This window comes from Indicator indicator, chromosome 19 (genome assembly GCF_027791375.1).
Source record: "Indicator indicator isolate 239-I01 chromosome 19, UM_Iind_1.1, whole genome shotgun sequence".
In the NCBI taxonomy this organism is placed as follows: Eukaryota; Metazoa; Chordata; class Aves; order Piciformes; family Indicatoridae; genus Indicator; species Indicator indicator.
The window spans coordinates 19,199,507-19,210,518 of NC_072028.1; the positions used below are offsets into that span (position 1 = coordinate 19,199,507).

The following is an 11,012-nucleotide window of genomic DNA, read 5'->3' on the forward strand; positions in this document are numbered from 1 at the left end:
CCCTGTGGGAACAGCTTCAAGAGGCTTGTGGTGTCCAGCCTACAGACATGCTCAGGCACTTTGTGTAAGCTCCAGAAAGGAGAGGTGGCCATGGCTGTCTCCTAGGCTGTCACAGCTCAGTCTGGCATTGCCCAGTCTAGCAGAGCTTTTCCATTCTGAGTACCTGTAGCCTGGAAGGTGTTTTGGTTGGTTTTTGCTTGGGATCCAAGTTGGGTGCAGCTGTGGTAGATAGAAGTGTTGCTGTAGCTGGGCAGTGAGGAATGGGTGTGATGAGAAGAGACATGGATGTGCTGTCTTCCAGGTGCATTGCTGCAAAAGGTGAACAGTGGGAGAATAATAAATGAGCTGGTAAAGCAAAGGGATAACACTGAGTGTCCTGCTATGTGGGCCCTGGGGTCTGTAACATGTCCTCTAGTGAGGACAAGCAGGGGACCAGGACCTCAAGGTAAAACTCTGCCTACAACGGGGCTTCAGTCCCTGTGAACGTGCCAGAACCCGGACTGCTGGGATGCTCCACAGAGAGCCCCAGCTATATGTCTTTAGCCTTTGCCAGCTTGGCTGGGCAGAGACACAAGACTGAAACTCTGCTTCAGCATCTCTTTGGACTATAAAATGGACAGACTCCAATGGAAAATGAAAGCAGAGCTTTGTGAGCTGCCAAGTCTTTGGGACACCACGTCCCGCTGCGCTGTGCTTCACAGAGCACTCAGCTCCCCAGGGGTTACACGTACTGCAACGACATCACCACCTCCTCTAGGAAAGAGGGGTGAATCCCCCCAATCCTGCCAATGCTTGGGCATAGTAGCAGCTGTAAGCACTCACCTGGCATCAGACTGTGTTCCCTGTGGTCTCTCAGCTCACCTGGGTATTTTTGCAGGGTGCTGAAGATGGCAGGCAGCTCCTCCCCTTGGATCGGCAGCGCTTACCTCTTCCTCCAGTCCACCTGCAAGACCATCGCTCTGCCATCTCTCTACGAAAGCTCCCAGAAGAAACCCAGTGTGTTCAAGGCCCTGAAGCTGGCATTAGCAGGTACCCATCCTCTCTGGTAGCTTGGCACACTGTCTCATCTCTTCACACAGCCCTGCCTTTCTTTAGTCTCACACTCAAGGGGTAAGGAGAGCTGGTGCTTGCAATGAAGAGAAGTTGAATAAAGGTCCACCAAGATGGTTGGGGGCTGGAGCACTTGTCCTATGAGGAGAGGCTGAGGGGTCTGGACCTGTTCAGCCTGGAGAAGAGAAAAGCACCTGCCAAAAGCCTACAGGGAGGTGGAGATGGAGCCATGCTCTTCACAGTGGTGCATGGGGAATGAGAAGCAGCAGGCACAAATTGAAACAAGAGAGGTAGACACCAGATGTAAGGACAAACAGTTGCCCGGAGCAACTGTTTATCTCCATCCTTGAGAGGTTTCAAAATGAGACAGTATAAAGCCCTGAGCAACTTAGCCTGACCTCAGAGCTGACCCTGCTTTGCATGGAAGGCTGGGCTACAGGCTTCCTGGGCTTCCTTCCAACTTCAACTGTCCTGTGAAATATCCTACTTTATGAATGTTTGTTTAAACCCATTTGTGTAAGAGGGGAAAAAAGATTGCAGTTGCCATCAAAGAAGATGTAACTTCTGTCTTCATAGCAGCACAGCAACACGATTTCTGCTTTGAGAAGCCAGTTTTTATTACTAGTGATAACCAGTACAAGTTCTTGTCTGATACAAACAGGCACAATTACATTAGCTTCAAGGGGATGTAAATCCTCTTTACATCAAAAGAGTACTTGAGATGCCAATGACCATAAAACTGTTGCTCTATGCACCCCTACACCAGTCTGACTGCAGAATAATCATGAAGGGGGTCTACAAGAAGGATGGAGAAAGACTGTTTATAAAGGTCTGTAGTGATAGGATGAGGGGCAATGGCTTCAAACTGGAGAAGAGAAGATTTAGATTGGATTTTAGGAACAAGTTCTGCACTATGAGGGTACTGGAACAGGTTGCCCTGGAGATACTCAAGCTCTGGGCAACCTGATCTAGTTGAGGATGCCCAGAGGGGTTGGACCAGGTGACCTTTGGAGGTACCTTCCAACCCAGGCCATTCTATGAGTTCATTACTTATCTGGACTAACTCATGGTGGTGTTTAGCCATCATAGAGCTGAGCCAACAAGGTTTCACTGGGCTTGTGTGACCACACTGATTTCTTCTGGCAGTTGTGAGTCCAGCCAAGGCAGTGAGTTTATCCAGTACAGGCCTGGAGCAGCAGGAAGCCCACCAGAGTCACCCATTTAGGCTGAATTTCTGGCTGCTTTTGGGTCACTGGAACGTGAATCTGCTCACACATTTCAAGGAAAGCTCACACACAACCACTAAACCCTAGTATGCTTCTAAAGGCCTAAAAAAGGACATGAAATCTGAACCTGTCTGAAGTTTCCATGAAGAAACCCATGCAAAGTCCTGTCTTTTGAGGTTGTTTACAGCTGCCTTGTACACCAGTCATAAAGGTTTCCACATCTGTGCAGCTTTTCCCTCCCCAGCTCTCTTACCCTGTTGTAGAAGCTTTTGTTTGGCCAGCACTCAGGAAAAACAAAGCCTGAAGGAAGCCATACAAAGACATTTCTGGTTAAAATGCCATCCCTAGGTGCCTAGCCTCATGTCCCAGTTTACAGATCTAGTCCAAACTAGACTTTCTGATGCAACCCCATCAAGCCACTGTTAGATCACATCATTCTGCATGCCAAGTCACTTCTCCTACCTTAATGTGAAGTACACAAGCCTGCTTTGCCTTGGAATTCTCCTCTGAGCATGTCTAAAGTGATGCCATGAGCCATGGTGTAGAAATACCTGATGTAGTACCAGTCTGAGCTGGCATCTGTGTACAGCCTCATGCTGTGAGGGGCCAAGAGGTCAGTTCTGGTCTGGGAGCAGTACAGCCAAGGCCTCTCCTGCTGCTGCAAAAAAAGAGAAACATACTTTGAACTGGCACCAACAGCACCAAAAATCCCTGTGGAAACAAGATCAATGTGCACAGCTAAGCAAAATTACATTTTGCTGGGAGAAGGAAGGATGAAGGCCTGGACTATTTTTGTTGTTCATGTCACTCATGCTCCTCCTATACCAGCGTTGGAGGGTACAGCCCTGGCTTACCCTTGCTTAGATTTTTATAATAAATGAATTATCTGTGCAAAAGACCTCAGCAAGCCAAGGCCCAGTCTCAAGCAGTCCAAATTTCCTGTGGCTGGATCTGTCCTTTGCCATTTGAGATAAGTTGAAGGTTCAGAGCCAGCCAAAAGTTGCCTTTAGGCATGAAGTGGAGAGGAAACACTGAATCCCTTGCCAGAATCCTCATCACTGCATAAAACAATCACAAGGGTGAGGTCTGACCAAGCACTGAGCTGAACTATGGTAAAACTTCCCTGTGCCACCAGTTTAGCATAACCATTTCTGTCCAGGAAATGAAACCTCAGCCTTCTAACCTAATAAACAGGGATGGGGATAATTGCCTCATGGCTTCTGTTGGACACCATACTTAATGGGAATGGATGGTGGCAGGGCAGAAAAAGCTGAATCCTTTCCTCTTGGTTTCACACAGAGATGTTTCATCCCAGAGGACTCTGTCACTGCAAGAAGAGAATTCAAAAGCTACTCCATTGCAGGCTTGGTGGTGGATGGGAGTGGGTCTGGGTTGTCTGTGTCATGCCTGGGTAGTGACTCTGCTCCCTTCTCCCTGCCAGACTCCACAGGCAGCATGAATGGTGTGGACATGCTCAAAGTGCACTGCAGCCACCCACACCTGATAGTGCAGCTGAAGTTCTGCAAGCAGGGCACCTGCCGCCGCTTCCTCCAGAGTTACCGGGAAGGAACCCTCCAGAAGTCCCTCCAGAGTCACCTCCAGCTCTCCTTGGCCTTGACCACAGTGCCTCTTGAGATGGAGCTGAAGACTGGCAGTGAGCACCTTGACAACATGCTGAAGGATGAGGATCACTGCCTGGAGTGCATCTACAGGGAAAAGGTGAGAGGAGAGGGACGGAGGCCAGGCAGCAGTGAGGAGCAGTAGCAGAGGGCTTGGGAAGCTCACTGCACACTCTGGCACTAGCCTTCTGCTCTGGTGAGACCTCACCTAGAGTACTGCATCCAGGTCTGGAGCCCTCAATACAGGAAGGACATGGACCTTATGGAGCAGGTCCAGAGGAGGACCATGAAAGTGATCATGGAGTTGGAGCAGCTCTGCTATGAGAATAGGCTGAGGGAGCTGGGGGTGTTCAGCCTGGAGAAGAGGAGGCTCTGGGGAGACCTAATGGCAGCCTTCCAGTACCTGAAGGGGGCTACAAGAAGCAGAGAGACTGTTTACAAAGGCCTGTGGTGATAGAATGAGGGGCAATGGCTTCAAACTAGAGAAGAGCAGATTTAGACTGGATGTTAGGAACAAGTTCTTTACTATGAAGGTGGTGGAACACTGGAACAGGCTGCCCAGGGAGGTGGTTGGGGCCCCATCCCTGGAGATGAAATTCAAGGTGAAGCTTGACAGGGCTCTGGGCAGCCTGATCTAGTTGAGGATGCCCCTGCTGACTGCATGACCTTCAGAGGTCTCTTCCAACCCAGACCATTTTATGATCCTGTTAGCAAGAACAGTGAGATTTATCATCTCACTACAGATCCAAGACACTTACCATGATTAAACTTGGTGCCTTTCTCTTACCTTGTAGCTCTGATTCCCTCTAGATGATCCTGAGAAGTAGGTAGTCACCCTCTACTAAAGATGAGACACACCAGAGCATATTTTGCCAGGTTGCTTTTCTTCAAGCACAGAGAATGAAATGCAAACCTTTCAGCCCTGGACCAAAGCTGTGATCTTCCATACCCTTTCAGTTTCTGGTTGCTGCTCCTGCCTCTGCTGAGCTAGCTGAGTGGACAGAAGAGATAAGCTTATTCTCACATCACCATAAGTGACTCTCCTAATGATGCAGTGGTCAGAGAGATGATCCCAAGGCACAGCCAGCAGTGGCTGAGGGCAGTGCTGTGTACCTGCTGTCTGTGAGCTAAACACTGCACTGAGAGCACTAGCCAGGTTTGACTCTTCCCCTGCTGTTTGCCTTCTTCAGTCCTTTTCTCATTACCAGCTTTTTGGAGATCAGACTAGTTTGCTCCTGGTCAGTGAGAAAAAGTGGCTTGGAGAGGATGCAGAAGTGACAAAAGTAAGTAATGCAAGGGCAGAGGGAAAGAAAGGGGGTAGCAGGAGCTGCCTGCTTTGCTGGGCAGGAGCTGTTTGATCAAGTCACCCTATTCTCTGGCTCTGACCCTCATGCAGAATAAGTCAGAGAAGCCACACTGTCTCTGGTGCACCCTAACCTTTGCAGAGGGCTGCTGAAAGTAGCCATGGACCAGTTCTGTGTGACTTGTAAGCACTCAGTGCTGCATGTGAGAAAGCCAGGCAGGGCAGATTGCCTATTTCATGCCATATGACACATTCAGACTCACATTTACAACCAGGACTCCATCAGACCACCTGATCTGGGCAGTGTGCAACTCCTGCTGTAACTACCTCAATGCTCCTCTCTAGACACCATCCTCTTAAGCTGCACCTGGTGAGCCTGGCATGACTCACTGATGCCATTTGCTTTACAGCCTGACCGCCTGCGGGATGAGGAGATCACAGAGCTGGAGGAATCCTTCAAGAGCCTGACTGTCCACCAGAGCATCAACAACAACATGGTTGTGAAAGACTGCACCCCTCTGAGCCCCCCATCTCTACCTCCTTCTCAAGGCAGCTCCCTTTCCCCACAAGTCACCTTCATCTTTCAAGGACAAGAGTTTGGTGAGTAGCTAAGAACTGACCAAGAGAGAGCCCTTGGTCCTCCTTCCCTCAAAGCCCAAAAAGAGTGGATTAATTGAATACTGGGGTCTGCCTCAGATAAATGAAGGCTTTTCCAGCATCCCCTAAGGAAGGAATTAGAACAGTCCTAAGACATTGCCACACTTCTTCATCCTGTTTTCTGAGGTGGCGCAGAATCAGATGTTTCAGAGTTGGTGTTCCCTCCAGGTTCCTCACATTTTAAAACCCCTTTATACTGAAAGGAAGAACAGAGTAGTTTTCTCTTCCTCCACATCCTTTGGTTGAGGTGAGGCTTACTCCAGATGCTTGTCCCTTTGTAGTGGTGGAGGAGCTGCTGGAGCATGCAGCGATGCGTCCATGACCCCAAGCCCACGGTGGAGCAAGTCCCTTTAGCTTTGCTGCTCTTGCATTTCTGCTCCAAAGCCACACTGCTGCCCTGGTGTTGGAACACCAGAGAACAAGCAGAGCAGCTTCACAGCAGTGTAGTGACCTGCTGTGGACACTGAACAGATTCCCTGGCTCCACAGAATATTGAGCAAACCTTGGTCTGGTCCAAGTTACAGCACATCAGCCATGAAGTACTGTGTCCAGTTCTGAGCCCCTCAGTTCAAGAAGGGCCTCAGGGAACTGCTTGAAAGAGTCCAGCACAGAGCCACAAAAATGACTAGGGGAGTGGAACATCTCCCTGCTGAGGGGAGACTGAGGGACCTGGGGCTCTTCAGCTTGGAGCAGAGGAGCCTGAGGGGTGACCTCATGAATATTTATAAATATGTAAATGGTGAGTGCCTAGAGCATGGAGCCAGGCTTTGCTCAGTGATGCCCAATGACAGGACAAGGGGCAATGGTGGAAATTCCATGGAAACAGGAGGAAACTTTTTTTTGACTATGAGGGTGACAGAACACTGGAACAGGCTGCCTAGGGGGGTTGTGGAGTCTCCCTCTCTGGAGATATCCAAGACCTGCCTGGATGCATTCCTGCGTGACCGGCTCTAGGTGATCCTGCTCTGGCAGGAGGGTTGGACTGGGTGAGCTTTTGAGGTCCCTTCCAGCCCCTAACATTCTATGATGAAAGCTCTGTGATTTACCTGCCCTCTGTCCCTTTCAGTCAACAGAACCCTCCTGCCAGATGACCACCAGAAGTTCGCCAAGCTGGTGTCCAAGAAGTGGAAGCAAGTGGGTCGCTCCCTGCAGAAGAGCTGCCGGGCCCTGCGCGATCCTGTCATTGACAACCTGGCCCTGGAGTACGACCGGGAGGGACTCTATGAGCAAGCCTACCAGATGCTCCTCAGGTTCATCCAGTCAGAGGGCAAGAAGGCCACAATAGCACGGCTGATCTCAGCCCTGGAAGAAAACGGTCTCATCAGCTTGGCTGAGGAGCTCTTGGGCCTCCATTCCAGTGAGGACCTCCCCTAAAGCCCAAAGGGCAGAGGCATTGCTAAGGGCTTTCTTGCTTTAGCTAGTGTATGGGACTGCTGCCAGTGTCTGGGAACGTCACGTCCTGAAAACCACCACAGGTTCCTCTGTAGGTGGGAATGCCCAGGGGAGAGGTTCTGTGCTCACAGAAGCCAGCAGGGACCTCCCACATGCCTTATTTCATTCTGTTTCCAGAAGTCTGCCTTATTCTCCTGTGAACTGGTGAGAGAGGCTTTCAGCCTGGCTTTCTTTGGGACTAAAGCATCACAGGGAAGCAAGCAGACAGTTGGAGAGCCCCAGGGAAAGAAGAAGGGCAAGGATGGCATCTCAGAATGTCTCTGAGAAGCAGACAAGGCCACTGTTTCTCAGGCTGTGGCCCAGGGCCATCTTCTGTAATATATTTTTTATATTGAAGACATTTATACCCTGAGACATGACACCACAGAATACCAGAAGGGAAAATCAAGGAAAAGTCAATTTTGTATTCTTTTTCTTTGTTCTTCAAGTGAGGAACATCTGTGGCAAGTGCATCTGTCCTGCCCTACTCTAGTACAGCTCCTGCCCACCTCTCACCATCTGAAGGTTTCCCTTTTCCCTGGGACAGTGCTAATCTTCCACAAGGCACAAGATAGCTGCTGGAGAACAAATTTCAGGCAATGAACAAGCAATACAGACAAACACAGAGAATCATTCCCAACTGTTTCTGGACCATAGTGGACAATAAGGCATTGGCCACATCTCCCACCAGCCTGATGAAGCCTGCATCTGTAAAAAGGAAACCACAGTGCTGGAAGGAAAAATATCTCCTAGTCAGCAAGTTAGCTGTGGAGCACAGATTGGAACTGCTGCTCTGGCAGCATCAGATCCCATCCTCACCCCAGCCCACAGGGCTGAGCTGGCACCTCTGACCAGCTGCCCTCCAGTGCCTTCACTCACATCTCAACCACCTGCCCTTGGCCTGCTGAGCTCCCCTGGAGAGGATCACTCACACCATTGTGCTCCACAAGAGTTGGGATCTGCATGGATACTTTCCCTGGTGGTGGTGTCACTGTGTGACAACTGGGCATTAGCTGCCATGCCTGGATTTATCTCTGCCCTGATATGTTGAGGGTGGAAAGGTCTTTCCAGACAAAGCCCTCAAGCCCCAGGGCTGACTTACGCTTTCAGAAGCAGGGTGCTGTCTCCTGGTGTGGTTGATGCAGGCTTGCCACAGGGCAGAGTTCACACCTTTGCCCAGAACAGAGCACAGAGCAAGGAGTGTCTTGCACAGGAAGCACAACCTGGTGACTTTTGACATACTCCCAATGCTTTCCTCCTATGTTTTCACTTAGCCTTTTCCATTCATTCTGTCCCTCTTTGGTCTTCCCATCCATGGGAATAGCTAGTGGGCTTTGGGAATTATTTCAGCTGTGGGTGGTGGCTCTCCCAGCACACAAAGCCTGAGTGTGCACACAGATAGTGGGCTGCTGGCTGTGGTAGGACCAGCTCTCAGACAGTCAAGTCCTGGTGTCAAAGTTGTAAGGAGAGTGGGATTCAGGTGTGACCTCAGATCTGAGCTCCTGGGGTTCCTGCTGCTCCCTTAGCTTCTGCTCAACTGCATGCTGCGAGCACCAGCTAACTGAAGACCTGGGTGGGCAGGATTTAGGTGGCCAGGTTTGACCCAGGAGGGGTCCACATGCTGCCTCATGTGAGCTGAGCATCACATTGCTCAGTGTAAGCCTGGAGAACCTGTTTTTTTTTTTTTTCCTGCAGAATTTGAATCCCCAAAGTTATGCACACAATGGGGAAAGGAAATGGAGGGGGTTAAAGATGGGCAGAATGCTTCCAGGCTATGAGTGAATGTTTCTGTGGTGCCTCAAAGGAAGCAGGACTTCCTGCAGGCACCAGATCCACAAAGACTGTGGCCTCATGGCATTTTATTAAGCCATTCCACATCAGTGCCCAGGCAGTCTCACCTTGCCCATCCCTGCTCCATGTCCTTTTCCTTTCCTCTACAGAAGTACCAATGCTCTTCCCAAAAGGAATGAGTGACCTCTCTGACAGCTGTGCTTTGGGGACCAGCACAGTGATTCTGATATTAGTTAGTTTAGGCTGCTGTGGAACCATACCTCAAAAACATTTAGCTTTCCTGCCAACCCCCAGCTGGGGACCTCTGGTTGGCAGCATCCAACCTGGCAAATGGTATTAAAAACAAAAAAAACAAAACAAAAAAACCCCCAAAACCAAACCCATAACAATACTCAGAAACTTGAAAATTACCTTCACAGCAAGAGGGTTTGCTCTATGATTTTGCAAAAATTTACTGTTTTTTTGGGTTTCTCAGGAAACCAAGTCAGATGCACAGCCTGCTGGCTCTTTGTAATGAGGATTTCTGAGCTCTCAGAGTAGCTGCTCATCTGCACAGCCCTCGTGTGCTCTTAGAAGGCAGCCACTCAGTGGTGAGACCTGCTGGCTTCCAGAGCATCAGTTAATGCTCAGAATGAGAAAGGTTTCTTGTTCTGCCTCTGCTTCAAGTCCAAAACACTCATTTGCTACTATGACTGAATGTTGTTTGTGGTTTTGTTTTGTTTTTTTTTCCCTCTTACTGCAAACCTTGTGCATTTTACTTCTCTGCCAGCAATTGGCATAGGTGTTTCCTCTTACTCACAAGATTCCCTCTTGGAAGGGCCATCAAGTGCTGGAGCTCCTGGCAACCTTTCTGGAATATCATCATCTTTAAGAGCATTCACAGGTGCCTTCATTGCAGACACTCAAAAGAGCTTTCCAGTGATATTCCATGGTGGAATTCTCTTGAGCACATGGCATGGTTTGGGACTGTAGCTGTGACTGTTTCATACTTTATTTTCCATAACTGGTCAGCAGCAGCAGCAGATGCAATGAAAACTGTATTCTGGTCTCAAGTGGATTCCTTCCTGCTGAAAGGGGAAGCTTTTTTTAGTGTGATCTGACACTAACAGACAATTTTCACAGACACCTTAGGATGAGGTAGATTGGTTAGATCATGAAAGACCATTTACAAAGGCCTGTGGGGATGGGATGAGAGGCAATGGCTTCAACCTAGAGAAGAGCAGATTTAGATTGAATGTTAGAAACAAGTTCTGCACCATGAGGGTGGTGGAGCACTGGAAGGGGTTGCTCAGGGAGGTGGTTGTGGCCCCGTCCCTGGAGATACTCAGGGCGATGCTTGACAAGGCTCTGGGCAGCATGATCTAGTTGAAGCCCCTGCTAATTGCAGAGGGGGTTGGACTGGATGATCTTTGGAGGTCCCTTCCAACCCACACCATTTTATGATTCTGCTCAGCATCATCTGCACTTGGCTGGGGCCTCACTCTGCATTTACTTCTGGTTTACCCAGAAGATCTCACAGTGGTTTTATTCTAGTGTGCAAAAGCAAAGGAACTCAAATCATAGAATCACCAAATTCTGCAGGGAAGGAAGACACCCTCAAAGCAAAAAAAACAGCAGTGATTTGTTGAAGAAGTTAGAATTGTTTCTTTACCTCAGACAGAGATGGATGTTGGGGTGCTAAGTGCCAGACCAAGGGGTATAATAAGCAGCCCTGGTGATTGCCTTGTTGTCACTCTCTTGGACAAAGAGCACACTTCTCCTTTTTCCTTTGGCTGTGCAAAGTTAGTTGCAGACATGCTGTACCTCCTTGGGATGCCAGCCATGCAGGTGACACTTCCTTACTGCTTTTCATAGCAATGAGCTCATGTCTGGTGTGTGAGATAAACCATGGGCAGTGCTGCTGCTGAGTTTGGCCTTATCTCATAACAGCTCTTC

At 49.3% G+C, this 11,012-nt stretch overlaps 1 protein-coding gene across 1 annotated transcript; it reads left to right on the forward strand.

Moving 5' to 3' along the window:
- Window positions 1-881: 881 nt before the first annotated feature.
- Window positions 882-7,229, forward strand: TRADD (TNFRSF1A associated via death domain). Its single transcript, XM_054389656.1, has 4 exons — window positions 882-1,029; window positions 3,718-3,995; window positions 5,609-5,798; window positions 6,922-7,229. The coding sequence occupies exons 1-4, from the start codon at window positions 888-890 to the stop codon at window positions 7,227-7,229; spliced, it is 918 nt and encodes a 305-aa protein (XP_054245631.1). The 5' UTR covers window positions 882-887.
- The last annotated feature ends 3,783 nt before the right edge of the window (window positions 7,230-11,012 follow it).

Bases quoted from the DNA above. Each gene is read 5' to 3' on its own strand.
- TRADD (XM_054389656.1), top strand. From the start codon at position 888: ATGGCAGGCAGCTCCTCCCCTTGGATCGGCAGCGCTTACCTCTTCCTC. The intron at 1,030-3,717 runs GTACCCATCCTC...TCTCCCTGCCAG, and splicing joins CCTGAAGCTGGCATTAGCAG to ACTCCACAGGCAGCATGAAT. The intron at 3,996-5,608 runs GTGAGAGGAGAG...TTTGCTTTACAG, and splicing joins AGTGCATCTACAGGGAAAAG to CCTGACCGCCTGCGGGATGA.